General features: G+C 46.4%; 2 protein-coding genes and 1 long non-coding RNA gene across 3 annotated transcripts; 1 reads left to right on the top strand and 2 right to left on the bottom strand.

Moving 5' to 3' along the window:
- Positions 1 to 4,966: 4,966 nt before the first annotated feature.
- On the top strand, positions 4,967 to 12,238 carry LOC136523733 (methionine gamma-lyase-like). The gene is made up of 2 exons (XM_066517314.1): positions 4,967 to 5,837; positions 11,541 to 12,238. The coding sequence occupies exons 1-2, from the start codon at positions 5,054 to 5,056 to the stop codon at positions 12,179 to 12,181; spliced, it is 1,425 nt and encodes a 474-aa protein (XP_066373411.1). The 5' UTR covers positions 4,967 to 5,053; the 3' UTR covers positions 12,182 to 12,238.
- On the bottom strand, positions 7,099 to 9,852 carry LOC136523751 (uncharacterized). Its single transcript, XR_010776163.1, has 5 exons — positions 9,297 to 9,852; positions 9,157 to 9,205; positions 8,463 to 8,785; positions 8,315 to 8,360; positions 7,099 to 7,327 (listed from the first exon to the last, which is right to left on the bottom strand). It is a non-coding gene; the product is annotated as an uncharacterized lncRNA (long non-coding RNA).
- Positions 12,239 to 12,597: 359 nt separating the features above from the next.
- On the bottom strand, positions 12,598 to 19,054 carry LOC136523743 (pyridoxal reductase, chloroplastic-like). The gene is made up of 8 exons (XM_066517320.1): positions 18,835 to 19,054; positions 14,335 to 14,563; positions 14,127 to 14,220; positions 13,825 to 13,948; positions 13,596 to 13,697; positions 13,353 to 13,504; positions 13,151 to 13,244; positions 12,598 to 13,019 (listed from the first exon to the last, which is right to left on the bottom strand). Exons 1-8 carry the CDS (start codon positions 18,964 to 18,966, stop codon positions 12,834 to 12,836), a joined length of 1,113 nt encoding a protein of 370 aa, XP_066373417.1. The 5' UTR covers positions 18,967 to 19,054; the 3' UTR covers positions 12,598 to 12,833.
- Between the last annotated feature and the right edge of the window lie 327 nt (positions 19,055 to 19,381).

Raw genomic sequence — 19,381 nt, 5'->3', positions numbered from 1 at the left:
ATATTATTATCTGCTGCTCGGCGTAGTACGCTAGTCGCTAGAGATGAATAATGAATCTGACCATGTCTGAGCTCTCTACGCTCACCTGTTTATCTTTATATATCTCACCATCAGTCAGTGCGATGTAGAGGGTGTTTAGTTGTTCAGTCGCTTCTAAAATTTATGTCACATTAAATATTTAGGTAGTAATAAAGAGTATTAAATATAGATTAATTACAAAACCAATTATATAGATAGAGGCTAATTTGCGAGATGATTTTTTAAGCCTAATTAATTTATCATTAGCACATGTTTACTGTAGCACTATGTTGTCAAATCATGGGCTAATTAGGCTTAAAAAAATCGTCTCGTAAATTAGTCGTAAGTTGTGTAATTAATTTCATAATTAGTCTATATTTAATACTTTATGTATGTGTCTAAACATTCAATGTGACAGAAATTTTAGGAGACCTGTAGAAACCAAACTGGGCCGTAGGCGAGGGATATTATATGCTGATGCGACCGTCGGTGGACGCACTTTTGAAGCTGCATGATGTCCCTACGTGTGATAAGCTAATAACGCGCTCTGGCCACGCGCGCCAACACAGAAAAAGGGGACGGAACGGAAAGATAAGCCTTGTGGATGGCGCCGTGATGACCGGACTGATAGATGATACTACGCGACATCTTATCACGGGACCTGTGGAGCACCGAGCACACGAGCACTACTGCAACTCCGTCGGGGCCCGGCCGCCGGCGGCTGGGCCACGCGCCCGCGCCCCGTGGTGAGGAGGGCTGGTGCTGATTTGGCCGTCGCGCGAGCAGGCACAAGTTGTTGTCTGCACGGATTCGTTTCGATCGGACGATTGCATTGCCTCCACTTCCAACACGATCGTAAATTTCCAGTGGCTTGTCGTTAATTTCCAGCCGAAACAATATTTTTCTCTCACACAAACCAGATAGCAGTACTTCTTCACGAATCAGCAACGATATGAACCAGCCAATCAAACAGGCTGCTAGATGGCGCGCGCGGCAGGTCCACGAGGCCGCCGGGCTTCTGCGCTCCCACCTCCGAAGGCGACGCGCACCCGATCCATCGTGCACTCCCTGCCGAGCTCCGAGGACCCAGGGGCTGTCGTCACCGCGCACGCACGCCTCTTCTGTTCCAGCCGAAATCACCCGCCAGTTAGTTGCCCTGTTCGTCAGGCAAATGCTTGCGTGCGTCGGAACTCGGAAACGAACCATTACCAAGGCCGGACGGATTGGAACGCCACGATCACGAGTCCTTTTCTTCTTCTGGTACCTCTGTTTCACGTGGTGGAACTTCCGGAACGTTCATGCATGTGTACTACGTAGTAGAGTGTTCCTGAAGCAATCCGTCACCACCTCCGGACAAGTGTGCGGCTGGAACATGTTTTTTTTTATTCAATTCAAATAATAGAACGCGAGCCGCTATTTGTTTGACTCTGATTTCGGCCCTCCCTTTTTTCCCGCCTGGCATGTAGCGAGGCTCACAAGTCAGAACTAGGATCAGGCTCTCGACGTGTGCTAAACTCAACTACGAGTCACGCGACCGCGTGTTGCTAAGGCTTAGTAGCTTGGTTCTTCATCCCCAACTCGCCTAAGCTAGCACTGCAAAAGGCAAACTTTTCAGCTGCTTGTGGCTGGAGAGTGGCCGGAGTACGTGAGCACGAGTCCACTGCTGCGCCGTCGACGCGACATGTTTGGAAGGAGGAGAGAAGTAGTGAACGGCTTTGTCTTGTTCATCCACGGCGCGTGTACGCCGACGAGCTAAGGCCTAGTCAGACGCTTGTCATGGGCTCATCATGGCCAGTATCCCAGAGGCCGTTGCAGCATCCTACTTCGGGTTGCCTTCCCACGGCCGCCCTTTCAATTCGGCTTTAGTAGGCTTTAGCTCCCTGATTTGATTCAGAAAAGGATCGCGGCCAGATTCATCCCAGCTTTCGGGGGCTGCCGTGTCATCGACCCACCAGGAATTAATCTGGAAGCAGCATGTACACTAGTAGGCATGGAAAAAGCTCTCCGTTTCTCGACCAGCTTCGTGGTCTGCTCAAGTTCAGCACACGGTCGACGGGCTTGCCAGGTTTCGGTTCATTGAACATGCCCGGGTTTTCACCGCGACCAAAAGTGTGTGTTTATTGGACCGATCTGGGTTCATGCATCGTCCGTGTGCTGGCAAAAAAGGTCCTGAACTCGAGGGTGATGGCAGTACCATACTGGCATGTGTTTAATTTTAGGGGAAGTCCACTTGGCAACGACAAGAGAAGGTGCCTACAGCCTGCCCAGGCATTGGCTTGCCGAGTCAGTCTTTGATCGAAATCAGAAATCTCCAAAGATATTAGTCGTGGAGTACTGAATGAACGAAAACAAACATGCTGATATCTATAAATATGACTAACTCTCTGTTAGTAGCATGGCAAGGTGCCAGCTAGCCATTGGTCAGTGAATCTTTGGTCGAAATCTGTTAGATATTTATCTGAATTTAGGCATGCTTTAATTCAGAATGTTGACAAAAGATTTTGTGACATCAGATATGTGTCTGTGTGGCCTACTCGCAATAGGAAACATGATGAACATCATAGTGAACATATGTATTGTACTGAATATAACAAATTCAGTAAAGACAGAGATATACACAGGGTCTGCTAGATGCGTCGTTTCTCACTAGTCGAAATAGTACGTTGCTCGATGTCATGGACCTCAGTCGATGGAAGCAGTTGTCACAATGTATCTCACAAACGTCCACCAGAGAGTAGACAATGTAGTCGTTCATATGATCGTCGCAGGAAGAAGACATCTATCGCTAGTCATCGAGAACAAGATGTGTGGTGATGATTGTTGGGAAGGTTTCAGTAGTCACGCAGTGATGTGCTCCTCAAAACCTGATTTGCCCATACACCCAAGTAAGGATGGCAACGGGGATGTACCCGTCGGGTATCACCGGAACGTTCTCTTCCCCGCTACGGAGAATTCATCCCGTCCCCGTTAACTGTCTCGGGTATAGATTCTTGCCCATCCCCGTACCCGTCGGGCATCGGTCGGGTAACAGATACCCGACGGGTAGTGCATACCCGATAAACAAGGACACTTGGGATCACAGCTTTGCAATCGGAGACATTTCTTCTTCACCCGGGTATAAGTGTCGGAGTCTCATAGATGCCGAGGAGAAAAAGCGAGGTTGCGAGGAGGACGAGCAAAGGTGGCAGAGAGACCGAACTGAGGAAGCGAGAGGCACGAGCGCTCGTGAGGCAGACGTGCTTGTGCTGCTGGCGGAGATGGTGAGGAAAAATTGAACTAGGGTTCCTAGAACACACAAACTATATATATGATTGTTCAGATTTGGACCAAAATACCTATGTTAAGCTTCTTTGGGCCTAATACTCGCATGATAGCTCAAATAGTTGGGTTCTCCAACGGGTAAACAGGGAACGTTTCCGTACCCGCTATACCCGTCGGGGATGGATTCTTGCCCATTTAGATACCCGCCGGTAAAGATATGATCCCATCCCCGTTCCCTAATGAATCAAATACCCGTCGGGTATCGGGGCCCCGTTGCCATCTTTACACCCAAGTAGCTGGTGTCGCATATGGGCATTGGTTCTCAGAGGCCTATTATCCCAACGTCTGCGCGCGCAGGAGCTAGGACGCTGAAACTAGAAAGCAACAACAATAGAAGAACCCCTCTTATAGGCATGGGAGATCGAAGGCAAAGAGTGGAGGATGAACCTAGACATCATGAAGGTGTTCATCAATTACCAGTAACCCCGCAACCATAACCATAAAAGTTATTAGTAGTTGCAGCCATAACCATGACCGTTACAAGTTCAACCATCAACAGTAATAAAGCCATCATTAATAAAGCCCAAAGTAACTAAACCAGCTCACCCGACACTATCAGCCTGTTCGCTGGGTCGTATTTGGCTTATAAGTCATAGCTTATCAGCTAACGAACAATATTTTTCTCTCACACCAAACCAGCCAACGGTACTTTCAGCCATGGCTTATAAGCCAAACCAGCCCAAACGAACAGGACGCATGTCGTGGTGGTCCAGTCCAGCCCAAGTCCATGCACGTCGCATCACACAATCTCTTTGCACCTACTCCCTCCGTTAAGCATCCTGTTCGTTTTGCTTATAAGCCGTACTTTTTCAACCAACAAACAGTATTTTTCTCTTACAACAAATCAGCCAACAGTACTTCCAGCCATGCTTTATCCAAGCGAGCAGGGCGAAGATGTTTGGCATTTCTAGATACATGACTTTTGTTTTTTTGAACATTAAATACAGCAGGGGAAGTACCCATGATACATGACTTTTGTTATGGACTTAGATATACACTATGTCTAGATACATACTAAAAGAAATGTATCTAGAAAAGTTAAAATATTTTATAATTTGAAACGGAGTGATGTTTTGGCTTTTTTTTAGATACATGCTTTTACTATGTATTTAGACATTACGTATGTCTAAGTGCATAGCAAAAACTATGAATTTAGAAAGTCTAAAACGTATTATAATTTGAGATGAAAGGAGCAGTATTTATTCTGGATCTTAGAATTTATTTAATTTTATTTGGACCTGATTTGTCTGGAGATACAATGCATTAATCAGATTTGGCTGGATATACAATGCATTAATCAGATTTGGCTGGATATACAATGCATTAATCAGATTTGGCTGGAGATACCACTGCATCTAAAGCTTTCAAAACTAAATCAATTGCTGCCTATTATAACATTATTAAGACGGTACACTTGGCATGAAGAAAGCATCCCGACGTTACAAGCTGTAGCCTCCTCACCTGACCGTGGAATGGGCCCGATTCATACCCCACTCCAGCCACAGTCGTCCGTTCCTCCGCGCCCGCGGCCGGCGGCTCACAGCCGTCCACGGCACCGAGAGTACGCTCAGCCACAGAAGATCCTGGCATCGCCTATAAATTGCTCACCACCTTGTGTTCCCCTCCCCGCACCGCTGTGAAGTTGAATCCATTCCCAAGCCCGAGCCCGATCTCCTGCTCCTCTGCAACGCACGCACCACACGCTCCCATCCCAATGGCCCAGACTATGGCCGCCACCTCCGAGTTGGTCACCCTGAAGCGCCCGTTCGGCAACGATGGCTTCGGTGACAGCAGCAACGGCAGCGTCGCCGAGGAGAAGCCCAAGACGCGCCGCCGGGAGGCGGACCCGGCGGCGGCGCTGGCCTCGGCGCGGCACGAGTTCGGCGAGCACGGCGGCGTGAACATGTCCATCGAGGCGTCGGCGACGTTCACGGTAATGGAGCCCGACACCATGCGGCGCCTCTTCGCGGGCGAGCTGGGCCCCGACCGCGGCGACATGTACATCTACAGCCGGCACTTCAACCCGACGGTGCTGGCGCTGGGCCGGCAGATGGCGGCGCTGGAGGGGACCGAGGCCGCCTACTGCACGGCGTCCGGGATGTCCGCCATCTCCGCCGTGCTGATGCAGCTGGTGGGCGCCGGCGGCCACGTGGTGGCGTCGCGGTGCCTGTACGGTGGCACCCACGCGCTGCTGGCCCGGTTCCTGCCGCGCACCTCCGGGGTGCGCGCCACCTTCGTGGACGCCGACGACGAGGCCGCCGTGCGCGCCGCGGTGGTCCCGGGGGAGACGCGGGTGGTGTACGTGGAGACCATGTCCAACCCGACGCTGGCCGTCGCCGACATCCCCATGCTGGCGCGGGTGGCGCACGAGGCGGGGGCCAAGCTCGTGGTGGACAACACCTTCACCCCCGTGGTGGTCTCGCCCGCGCGCCTCGGCGCCGACGTCGTCGTCCACAGCGTCTCCAAGTTCATCAGCGGTGGCGCCGACATCATCGCCGGTAAGGACACGTCCTAGCCTCCCTCCGATCCTCTCCGCGTTGTCATCGGCGTGTGCATGCGACGACAAAATTAGAAACGCCTCACTGACAGTCTGTGGTTGGAATTTACTCCTACCTAGCTGCGAAATGGACGTTCTACGACGCGCTGGCGCTGCATTAGCGGGATGCATGCATGGTTAATTAATTATTACAGCACTTGCAAATTGCACTTATAGAAAATTAATAACTCTATCTTAAGCGTTGTTGCATACGAGATTACGAATAGTAGATACGTACCAGTCGACCCTGGTATTTGTCCAGTACGGTTACGTGAGTGTGTTCCAGTGAAGCTGGGACCTCAAAAGCTAGTCGTAGCCGTCCTTGGTCACATGGAATCTCTGGCCGGGGGCTGGGGGGATATTCTACATGGGAAAATTGTCAAAAGAAATTACCGGTCTAGCAGATTATACCATAATAAACTTAGTGCCGGGGTAATAGCAGAAATCGGCAGACCGTACATCAGTGATGACCACATGAGTACATGACACATGAGTCCATCACTGCATCGCTATCTCTATCCCCAGCAGCCGTGGATCAATTTGGTAACGGAGGAAGCACGTGCGCCGCGCTTTTTAAGTTGTTTATGTCGTGTTTGGTTTTGTCCTCCTAAACTTTAGTCACCTAAACAAGGGACTAAACTTTAGTCACTGGGTGTTTGGTTTGGGTGTTTAGTTGAGGTGTTTGACTTTAAAGTGACTAAAATGTGAGGTTTAGTCCCTTTGAGCAATAATTTAATGACTAGTTGGCTAAAACTTATTTAGTCACCATGTTTGGCTAAAACCCATTTAGTCATAGTCGAAAATTCCTAAGTCAGGGTTTTGCTGGGCTCAGATCACTAGGTTGATCCGCACTCCACTAGACAAATTCTGCTGCAGTGTTCACCCTCTACTTTAACTCACACTACTACAAGAATGGTTTCTAGGAGCGGCTACTGAGGCTTTGTAGAGATGGCTCGGCCAGCCGCCTCTATTATACCGTCTCTATAAATCATGCATTTGTAGGGACGGTTTTCAGACCGTCCTTATAAATCAATTTGTATCGATTTGCCACCTCTACAAATCGATTTGTAAGTGCGGTTATAGTACCAGTCGCCCCTATAATACCTGTTTGTAAGAGTGGTTCAGCCTAGAACTGTCCCTACAGTACATTTTTCTGCAAAAAAAATTCAAATTCGACCAGGACAAATATATATAATTCAAATCCGACCACAAGCACAAGAGCATTATATAAACTATCATTACAAGTCTAATTCACAAGAATATATACAATCCATCATTAAATAGACATAATTCACAAGTCTAATTCGTTCCACAAGTCCAAATCGTCCCACAAGGTAAGACCAATATCAAATTCCATATACATTATTATCAACGGCCTAGAGCTAGCCTTTCAATCTTACGAAGGTGTTGGTACTGAGGATTTCAAGTCCCTCTTTCAAACCGGAAAGTGTTCTGCAAAATGCAATAGTAAATATATTAGATACGGAGCAACCACACTGAAGGTGCAATTGCAATTATAAATGAGGCACAATTGTTTTGAGTAAACACTAATAAACCATAGAGAGAGATAAGGAAACTCTACTAATGGCATTTCTCACTATGATGCATACGAAGAAACATGTTTCTTTACATATTTCTGGTTTTGTTTTTTTTTGGGGAAAAATACAATAACAAAGAAGAAATGTGATGTTTTTCACTGCAATTGTGCAGTTCGAAATCTGCTTGAATAGTGTAGTAGGTTTTGGGAGCTGTTAGATGTTCTCATGAGTCCTTTAGTGAAAGCAGATCTCAATTTTGAAGCATATAAACATGTTTTTGCATAGTTTACAAATAATGTATTATTACAATGAAGAAAAAATACACTGTAAAAAACAACTAAATTAAAAATCAGTAAAAAAAAAGGAAGAATACTTTACTAAGGATGCATCCAATGGCGAACTTAACAATTACAGTAGTATATAAGCTTGACTTTTTCTACAGTGATTCCTCAAACATAGTAAGAATTTAAAGGCAAGACAAATAGTAAGTTTCTAGAGCTCCTAATTTTTAGATAGTCTAATAGGATTGTCAAGGTTGTTTGTGTGCTGCACACAGACACTCATCCAAACACAAAGAGAGGATATATATCATGTCCAGGACAAGAAAGCCTCATTCAAGATAGGTAGCAAGGACTAGAAATTTCAGTATACAAAAGTTTATCCATGGGTGCCCTTTCACACTTCGCGGGTCACATATTTGAATGGCCATATTTACCATAAGTTGCAACATATATATCAAAAAAAATTATCTAACTGACAACAAGGATATAGTGCATTACATTCGTAGTCTGGTTCATACATCAGTTCTAAGTTGTATAATGCCATAATGGAAAACTTTACAAAAACAAACAATTGACACTATCAAACTAGCAAAAATCTGAATATCTGTAATGACTTTTACCATATGGGAAGTAGTAGGTTGGTTTGCCAATGTTGCAGCGAATTTCCTGACAAAATTGCAAGACATACTACTTCATTAACCTGATATATATGGTAATTTGATCTAGGATGGTAAGTAGTAACTAGTAGTGAGGTGTTAGCTTGCAAACCTGGTGGTGACAGGACAGTGTCCGACAAAACCAGTGTGATCTTTAGTATTTACAGCAGCGGCTAGTTTCCTGAAGCAATGAAATCAAATCAATTAGAGATCCAGTTCGTGCAAGCTACAAGTGATTAACAGGTCCAATCTACAAAAAATATATTGATCCAATGATTAGCCTTATGAAAGAAATAAACACTGCCCTGCTACAATGTTAGTTTTCAAAGCAGCAACAACAGATTCTATCACATAGGATGCGATGTTGCTGGAGCCTTTAAAGGGCCTGGACTGAGGCGTCAGCTTCAGGAAAATCACCTTGGCACTCTTGACTATCTGCAATCACAGAAGGAATTATTTGCAGCTATTAATTTGCCATCTTGAATAATTTGCAGTTATTGAATTCTGAGTTCTTAATATCTCCATACCTGAATTGCACAACACTACATATTCTAAGTGCTAACAGCAAAAGCCAAATAACTAAGAATGTTCTCCAAAGTGGTGTCTCCACTACTCCAGTACAACACATAACAAAAATGAATGGGAAAAAATTATGTGATGCCATTAAAATTGTCGTCCAACTCCCACCCACATGCAGACTAGTGTATTGAGAATCTAGAGAAAATTAACTTCCAGTAGCATACAAGTATTACACTGAAAATACTGCTACCGAATTGCCGACTAATTAGCAAGATATTGATGCAAACCTTAATCCGCAAGCCCCTAGCAGCACTGCACACCATGGGCGGCACGCACCTGCAGTGTAGTTTGACGAGGCAGATCAAGCACGTGATTGCGGGACATAGAGCAAACCATCCAAAGGACGAATGGGGAGGAGTAGGGGTACCCGAATGGAGCACAGATGCACACGATCTGGACGCCCCGCCCAAGGCCGCCGCCGCGATATGGACGGGCCAACCTTGTCAAGTCGCCGCAGATGCACTCGAAGAAGACGGCTCTCCTCTGCGTCGCCCTTGGCTAGATCGAGGCAAGGAGGCCCTCCTCCGCATCGACGTTGGACGGATCGAGCCTAGATGGCTCTCCTCTACGCCATCCTCCGCGCCGCCCTCGACCAGATCGAGGCCAGGCGACATCCTACGTGTCGACCTTGGACGGATCGAGGACGGATTGAGGACAGGCTAGCCGGAGCGAGGTTGGACGACCCTCCTCCGCACCGCCCTTGGCTGAATCGAGGTGAGACGGCCCTTCTCCAGCGTCGATAGTGCCTCTGCTCGAGTCCCCGCCACCACGCCTCCCTAGGACACTTGTTCCGTGCGTTGCCGCCTCAGCCGACCATGGCCACGTCGTCGTCTCAACTGGCCTAGGTCGTGGCACTAGAGAGGAGTAAAGATGGGAGAGAGGGGCGACGTCCAGTCGGGAGAGGGCGGGATCCAGCTAGGGTTTCTCCCGAGGGATGCTAGTTTTATAGGGCCTGTTTGGATGGAAGCCTGGAGTACTTGCCTGGCAAAAAGTGTTGCCTGGAAGTTGCCTGAAAAATCGATGGAATCTACCTGGCCAGGCAAGTTACAAGATAGTTCGTTTGGTTGGAAGCATGTGCCTGGAAAGGCTAATAAAAGATACAGTACATATTTAAAAGCGAGTAATAAAAGGTATAATACCATATTTAAACATACACGGTTATGGTCTGAAAAAACTATTGTGTGTCTAATAAAACTTTAATTTCTTTTGTTTAAATAATATATATGAAGACAAATAAAGGATTTAAATAAATAATAGAAAACAATAACCTACACACAAAACAGTGATATCAATGAACAGTAGCTGCACCAATTTAATATCTCGCCGGTAGGAAATCCTTTTAGCAGTAACAGTAACAGTTCTAAGAAGTATTTGAAATAACACAGTGTGTTAATGGATAGTTCTTCAAATATTTAATAGTAGAAGACCATCACATCGTACCTAATTGCATACCAGGCAAACAAAGCAGCACCAGGCAATCGATTTTGCTCGCCTGGGCGTTGAAGCATTGCCTGGTGCAGGCAGTGACCCAGGGTTCAATCCAAATGAGCTCCAGGCAAGCTCTAGGCCACTTGCCGGCCAGGCAAATGAGACCCAGGGCGTCAACCAAACGTGCCCATATAGCGTGAGAGTATTGCTGACCGTCCCATCACAAAATCAACGGTCAAGATCATGGGCCAAACACAGTGGGGGCGACCGGTAATAGCCGTCTCTACGTACCAGTCGCCTCTACAAATCGACGTATTTGTAGGGGTGGTTACTGTGCTGGAGCCCGAGCACGTTACTGTAGAGACTACTCCAATGCCGGTCGCCCCCTTAAAAAAAAAAGCCTCGTTGCTACGAACTATTTCTCCGCTTGCTACCCCTCCGTCTGTGCCTGGCACGCACGCTCCATGTGTTGCACATCAGGTATGGCGAAGCTAGGCCAGGGGCAGCGGGGCCTCCGCATGGCCGATCCATATATCCTCTGCCGATCGCAGACGCCTCGTGTCTAATCATTTTGTCTGCCGCACCTTTTCCTTGCAACTTCAATAATGCATCGGTGTGCGACCCACAGCAGGAGTACGTGCGTGGCTTTTGTCCTGACTCCCCTGCCACGTACTACGTACAAACGGCATCCCGCAAGACCTGACCGTGCCTGCTTGTCGGCTGGCCAGGCCTCCATCACGCCTTGCCGCGTGCGTGGAGTCTCGAGCTGTGTTGAGTTCGTGAAATTTAGAAATTTGGCTACGGTAGCATTTTTGTTTTTATTTGGTAATTAGTGTTTAATTATAGATTAATTAGGTTCAAAACGTTCGTCTCGTGATTTCTAACTAAACTGTGCAATTAGTTTTTTTTCGTCTACATTTAATACTCCATACAGTATAGTGTTTAATCATGGACTAATTATGCTCAAAATGTTCGTCTCGCAATTTCCAACCAAACTATGTAATTTGTTTTTTCGTCTACATTTAATGCTCCATGCAACGTATCGTAAAATTCGATGTGTATAGCACTTTTTGGAAACTAAACAAGCACCGAAATACGTGGAGTATACGTATTGAATTTGAATCTGATGCTAGTGTCTGACCTTGACTTGATGTGCTAACTGGTGTACCTACGCTCTTTGCAGGCGCGATCTGCGGGCCGGCGAGCCTGGTGAACGCGATGATGGACCTGCAGGACGGGGCGCTGATGCTGCTGGGCCCCACGATGAACGCCAAGGTGGCGTTCGAGCTGTCGGAGCGCCTCCCGCACCTGCCGCTGCGGATCCAGGAGCACTCGCGCCGCGCGCTGGCGTTCGCCACGCGGATGCAGCGCCTGGGCCTGCGCGTGCTGTACCCGGGCCTCCCTGACCACCCGCACCACGCGCGCCTGGCCGCCATGGGCAACCCCGGGTACGGGTCCGGCGGGATGCTGTGCCTCGACATGGGCACCGAGGAGCGCGCCAACCGCCTGATGCACCACCTCCAGAACACCACCCAGTTCGGCCTCATGGCCGTCAGCCTGGGCTACTACGAGACGCTCATGTCCTGCTCCGGGAGCAGCACCAGCAGCGAGATGCCGCCCGAGGACCGCGCCCGGGCGGGCATCTCCCCGGGCCTCGTCCGCATGTCCGTGGGCTACAACGGCACGCTGGAGCAGCGCTGGGCGCAGTTCGAGCGCGCGCTCGCGCTCATGCAGCCGCCGACGCCGACGCACCACCTCAACCTCAAGGGCGCCGCCGCCGACCGCGACGGCACCGACGCTGGCAACAACCACCGCAAGCACTGACGCTTGCCCTTCCGACTTCCGAGTGTGCATGCATGCATGGTCATATGTTTGTGGACTTGTGTCGTGTTCGGTCCTGTTCGCTTATCTTATGATCCGTACTTTTCAACTTTTTTTTAGTCAGAACAGTGTTTTTCTCTCACAACAAATCAGCTGGAATGGTCTTTCGTATATATACTAGTAGTACCATTGAAGTAAGGTTAAACACCACCGTCTGATCCCTCTGGTTCAGATGGATATGCCAGCGCAAGCGGCTTGATCTCTGGGGAACTTGGGAGTGAACCTGAATAAATGGGATGCGTCTTTAACGGTTTCCTCCTTAATCTCTCTCTCTATATATGAATCTTACGAGAAGAAAGTTCACGGCTGCCCTGTTTCAGAGTTTAAGTATGATGGTTGTAGAAACATGCATACACAACTTCTTGAGATCTGCATACTGCAACGCTATTTAAATCAGTGAGCAGGGTTTGCTGCCAGTGGAAATCTGAACTCAGCAAAGAAACCGCCCCTCTACTCTCATCTGACACCATTGTCTGGTCCAGAAATGCATCACCGGAATTTTTGCTCTGTTCTGTTGTCTGGTCATGTTTGACACTGAGATTCAGGTTCAAAATCATGCTGGGTTTGGTATTGAGACTCAGATTCCTGCACATGATCAGGCAGTCTGGAAAACATTCTGGACCATCTTCTTGGGAGCTGCCATCGCCGCGGACTCAAGCTCTGAGATCTCAGCAGAACTCAGCCTCCAGCCGAGCGCGCCCAAGTTCTCCTCGACATGCCTGACCGTTTTGACGCCTGGGATAGGAATTGTGCCTTTGCAGATGCACCAGTTGATGGCCACCTGCGTTGGTAGTATGGCGTCATCTTCGGATTACGAGGCACAGTTTGATGATCCAGTGCTGTGTAGTTGTGGCATGCTGGTACGATCATAGAATCGTTCAGCAAGCCGTTCTGCACTCGGTAAGCACGTACCTGAGACATGGTTTTCCCCTTCTTTTCGGCAATCCTTCTCAGACAAGACAGCAAAGACTCCAGCCCAGGAAGAATTTGTCGGAACAGCACTGACCTGCAGGGCAGAGTACAGATAAACAGACCCTGAGAACGTGCACTCATCAACTATCAAAACAAGAGTTCAGAAACAAAACACAAAGGCTCTCAATCCCAATCCGATCACCTTGGTCCTTTTGGGAGGTTAGAAGCATCATATTTCCCAGTGAGCATCCCTAGTCCGAGCGGACTATATGCGATGAGACGAATGCCCAATGAATCACACACAGTTTTCAGTTCCATCTGATCGTCACCCATGCTCAGTAGTGAGAACTGAACCTGTATCACTAAGTGCTTTCAGAATTCGGATGATGCAATACTGAATCGGGAGTTGTATAAACATACAGAGCTAACAGTTTCCTGCAGGCACCTGAGCTGAGCTCAAGGGAACTCCTTTAGAAGCTAGATAGTTGTGGATCTTCAGAAGCTGCTTTGGCCCGTAATTGCTGACGCCAACAGCACTTACGAGACCCTAAGAAGCAAAACATGCAGTCAGAATGTGTGCCTAACTGACCGCACAGAGTGAAGTTCAGTAATTTCAGTAATGACATGGCATGATAAATTCATAATCTGATGTGGATGTTTCAAAGTTCAGTGACCTTTTCATACATTTCAACTAGTCCATCCCAGAGGGCGCGCTCCTGCAAGGGTGCATAGTTAGCAGTCGACCAATGCAGCTGCCCTATTCCGAGCCGATCAAGTTGCAATCTTTCCAAAGAAGACCTGAAAATAGGCACTCCATGAGTCACATGAACGCTCAAACTAGGTTATGCTCAGTTTTTGCTTAATAATTCGTAAAGCATTCGTGCTAGTCTGTAAGTTCAGATATTTTGAAGAAAATCTGTACTGAACAGAGTGCAATTTGGTTGGTGTACATGAAACAAACAAATCGGGAGAATACTTGCAGGCGCTGACAAACTGCCCCGATGTAAGTCGCCAAGGATATGCAGCAAACTTAGTTGCAATGATCACATCATCTGGAGATTTAATCGTCCCTGGGATAGTACGAAGGAACAAAATTAAAGCAGTACTGTAACTGAAAAACTGACAGAAAGAACATTACTTCTTGGAGATCCTGAAACCATTTTGAGTCTCTGTGTTAATCTTACCGTCAAACTCAAGGATGAATTTACCGAGTAGCCGTTCACTTTGTCCATTCAGCCTTCCAGTTCCATAAGAGTCAGCAGTGTCAAAAAGGTTTATGCCATTCTTTAGAGCTAGATTGAAGCAGTCCTGAAGTTCGTTGTCCATGCTCTCTTGATAGCCCCAAAGTAGCTGGTTTCCCCATGCCCATGTTCCAAAACCCATGGGGGAAACAGAAAGGGGACCAACTTTCACCTATATTTGTGAACGATAATATACTATCAGGAGATTCAGGTGAAGAAATAGGAATCGACAACCCGTTGAATTATCCGCTAACACTTTTCAGTCATGCAGATACCGTAGTATGTCATGGTTTAGACTTCAGACAGAAATGTGAGGTCATAAAAGATACACGGCTTCCTTATTTGGCTTAGCAGTGGTAATTCGAGCTTCATAATAGCCTGAAACTATAAAAGACCAATTTTGAAAGCTTCACTTGACCATAAGAAACCATATACAAATACAAAACTCCAAAGTTGGTTTGATCAGGTCAATATCCTCTGCCTGATTTCATGATTTGCCAGCATATATTGTATCGTGCCGTCAACTAAATCAAGTCTGTTCAGTTACAAATCATGTATAAAAGCGAACTAGGTTGTGTCAGGTCTTACGAATACCCACCGGGACATTTTTAGCAATAGCAATAGCAATTAAAATAGCAATATCAGGTCTAACCTGTACTGGGAATTAGCAATGGATCGATGCATGATGGACTAACCCAGAAATGCCATTTTTAGATGAAGGCCCTGTTTGGATGCAAAGTATTTTTGAAGTATTGGAGAAATACTATGGTTTTACAAAATACTTTGGTTTTTAAAAGCTACTAGGTGTTTGGACGCAAAAAATCTTGTAGTCTCTAAAACCATGGTTTTGACAAAACCGTAGTCTTTTTGGAGCTTTAGAAACTCCACTCATGACCTCTTTTTTCTAAACCACGATTTTGTGTCTCTTTGGCTTATAAAACCATAGTTTTGTGATACTATAGTTTTTGAAAACCACATCCTCCAATAGTCTTTCTGCTTCTTCTATGCAGAGTTTTGGGCAGCATGAGTTCTTAAATCCAAGACTAAATTTACCATGCACTTCTGTAGGGTTTTGGAAAAAAACAAATGAAATTTAGATTTGTTTGATGAATGCTGTCGGTTATAAGTATACAAAAGGTATAGCTCTGAATCATATTGCTTTTGTCATGTTCGAGAAACCTAGAAATTCAAAGTTCTGGAACAATTCTCTAAAGTGGTTAACAATCCGCAATGATTCTCCATAGAAACATGGCTTCTGATGTAGTGACCTGACAAGTGACAACCCTTGAATTTTACAATTGTAGGGAGCTTATGATTTATGACTATGACATGTACAGTACGCTGCTCCCATTAAATTCCATGGTTAGTGTTGAGAGCTGTGATGTTCCATTTCTCTGAACCTTTTTTTTTTCCATGCGGTGTCTATTAGCACTTAGCAGTGCCGGTCCTTAGCAACCCGCCCTCAATTCGAGTGGTAATTATTTCATTTGGGTAACCCAATGGTTCTTGGGCAACAGATTTTTCAACGATTACCCATAATTTTCCTATTATGTTGTGTGGGTCTGCTACTAGTTCAACCAAACGTCACCCACTTGCATGGCTACATGCTACTGACAAATATGATGCTGACGGAGTATACTAGAGCAAAAGGAGCAGAGGTGTTATTGTCGGTTTCTCTATAATGGAAGGTAGCTCTGCTTCGATACTCTGATTTTAATGCACGGCAATTTTGGTGCCTGACAATTTTGTATTTTTTCATTCATGTTTCATTGAAGCAGGATGACATTCTTGATGGAGTACATTTTATCAAAATTAGTGTAACTGAAACATGAACTGTGAGAAAATCATCCATACAATTGACTATTGTGTTCAATGTCAAATTTCTTGATTTGTCAAGCGGATATATTATCAAATAAAAGTTACAGATGATTGTGTACATTGTCTTGAAAAAGGTAAGGTCTGCGGGAACCTGCATGTGTCGCTTGAGGCAGTGTCCCTCGACAGATGCAGTTTGTTGTTGGTACGGCATTGTGGATCTCCTATAGAAGTGATTATTCTACGGAGTTCTATCAAATATTCAAATCTCTCCACTCTGTCGAGGGGCATAGCAACGGCGATTGTTTAGTTTGGCTAGTGGCTACACACTCAGGCCAGGAACAACAGCTCCCTGGTATGGCCATGGGTCAGTGCAGTGGTGGCATGACCGCAATGACAAGAAGCTACAGCAGCAAGGTGTGACAGCAGGAAATGGTAGATGCAGCAGTTAGCATGTTCTAGAGTGTGTTAGTTTGTAAGTTTATTGGCTTCTTGAATGCATTCAATAGAAGCTGGGGAAGTATTTTATGAGTTCAACACTCAATAATGAGTTACCTAGAAGCAAGAACTGCATTAAATTTGATTTTCATTTCTTGTGTAAATAACAATCATGTATCCAGTTAGCACGTACGGGATCAGACAAATTTCTTTCATACAATTTTTTTGTGTCCGTAGCAACACGGGTCAATACCTAGTACAAATACAAAACTTAAAAGTTTGGTTTGCTCAGGTCAATAGCCCCGTTCACTTGGCTGATAAGCCAGGCTGAAAAGTACCATTTGTTAATTTGTTGTGAGAGAAAAACACTATTCGTTCGCTGAAAAAGTACAGCTCATCAGACAAGCGAACATGGCCAATATCCTCTGTCTGATTTCATTATTTGCCAGCATATGTTGTATGGTGCATCAATTAAATCGTGTCCCTTCAGTTACAAATTATGCATAAAAGCGAACTAGGTTGTGTCAGCATCTTCTTTGCTTTGGTTAGCGGAGAGCAGAATTTCAGTAATGGTGGGGAGGGAGGGTGGATGTTTCTACTATCTACGGCTCTGTTCGACAGGACTTATTGCTGCTGCGGTTGATTTGTAGGGCTAATTTGTCGTGAGAGAAAAACATTATTCCATGACTGAAAAGTAGGACTGATTCTGGCTGATAAGCTCAAGCGAACATGACCTACTTTTCTGTGCTTTGCTAAACTGGTTATAGATGAATTGGTTTGGATAATGTAAAATAGGAAGGAAGGCCTTGTCTAAAAAAAACCGAATTCCAATAACTGGTGGTGTGTAGTGAATGGCTTTCTCATGATCTAATAATTGTTGAAAAGAGCAAACAGGCCATGGTAACAATGGTGAACTTTCGCCATCTCATCTAGGTAGGTTCTTTCCAACCGCAATCACCCAACGTGGAACATTTTGGTTTCCGTGCAGGAACGCCAGCATCGCAGCATCAGTAAAGAGTGTAAAACAGCACATAGCAGAAATGCTAGCCATAATCTACTGCAGGTTTGAATTAAAATAGTACATCCGCCGATCGATCCATGGATAGACGCTAAAAGGTACTACTACTACTATTGCTAATCTAATCAAGCTCCATGGGTAGTGGCGCCCCTGTGGTCGCCGGATCCTCGTTGTGGTTTGTGCTTAGGGACGCAGGAAATCAAGGTTCAGTAAAGCCGTGTGCACATTCAGACAGAACATAAGTTTGTGTGGGTGTCCCCATTCGTTTGCCTGGTTCGCAATGGCAACCTGCGCATTCACCTCCCCTCACGTCATGTCACACTCACTCACACGCGTTGAGCGATGCACAGTCCTAGGAGTAGCCCCGTTTAGTTCCACCCAAAAACCAAAAATTTTTGCGCAGTGTTCATCACATCGAATCTTACGGCATATGCATGGAGTACTAAATGTAGACGAAAAAAAAACTAATTACATAGTTCGCCGAGAAATCACGAGACGAAACTTTCGAACCTAATTAGTCCATAATTAGACACTAATTGCCAAATAACAACGAAAGTACTACAGTAGCCAAAACCCAAAAATTTTTGGATCTAAACGCGCCCATAAAAGGGCTTTGAAAAGCATGCAGGTCCCAGACGCTGCACTGCACTAGTATGAGTAGACGGGGTGTTTGTTCTTTAGTCGCTCCTGAAATTCATATCACATCGAATATTTAGATACTAATAAAGAACATTAAATATAGATTAATTACAAAACCAATTATATAGATTGAGACTAATTCGTGAGACGATTTTTTTAAGTCTAATTAATCTATCATTAGCACATGTTTACGGTAGCACCATATTGTCAAATCATGAACTGATTAAGCTTAAAAGATTCGTCTCGTAAATTAGTCATAAGTTGTGTAATTAGTTTCATAATTAATTTATATTTAATACCTCGTACATATGTCTAAACGTTGGACAGGAATTTTAGGAGTACACAGACCAAACACACGCGTATTGAATTCTCAGCTGTCAGCGCTACAGTATCACTAACACCCACCGGCCGGGCTCCAGCACGGTAGTAATGGCGTGTATCTACGCGAGTACCAACCAAATGCAATCAGGATTACTGCGCCTGCGTGACTTGTGCAGTAGTACTGAAAAGAGAGAGAGAGAGGGTTGTTGGACCTTTTCCCACGGCCAGAAGAGCGGCCCGAGCCGCAGGGCCGCGGCAGGAGGAGAAGACGCCCGCCGGAGGCCGCACGGCTTGGCGGAGAAGGGCATCGCCGGCGCCGCCCCTGCGGCGGGAAGCAGAGCCATCGGTGGTGGAGGTGGGTTGCAGGTTCAGCCGCGCACCCGCTCTCGTCCGTTCGTCCGCCGATAAAAATCCGACCGGTTCCTCTTTGCAGTTTTGCTCCTAGGCCCCACGGAGTGCCGTGGCTCAGTTTTGCTCCTGGGCTAGTTGTTGCGGCCCAGGCCCAACCAAACGGTGCTGCGAGCCTGCGACGATGCGGACGCGAGGGCGAGACAGGGACTTTGGTTTCGTGCGCGCACACGTGGGCGCGGTGCGTCCGGACTCCGGATAGCGAGGAATCTCCTACTGCTAGCACGCCACAGTTCCCTACAATAGGCGCCGCTCCGGCTGACTACGGGTTGGTGAAGGTGGTAACTCCAGCTTTTACGCACAAGCAAAACCAAGAACGAATTGATGATTGATCGGGCCGATCGATGGCGA

This window comes from Miscanthus floridulus, chromosome 2, assembly GCF_019320115.1.
Source record: "Miscanthus floridulus cultivar M001 chromosome 2, ASM1932011v1, whole genome shotgun sequence".
NCBI lineage: Eukaryota > Viridiplantae > Streptophyta > Magnoliopsida > Poales > Poaceae > Miscanthus > Miscanthus floridulus.
Note: the sequence above shows the minus strand (reverse complement) of the source record. Positions and strands in the feature narration are given on the sequence as shown.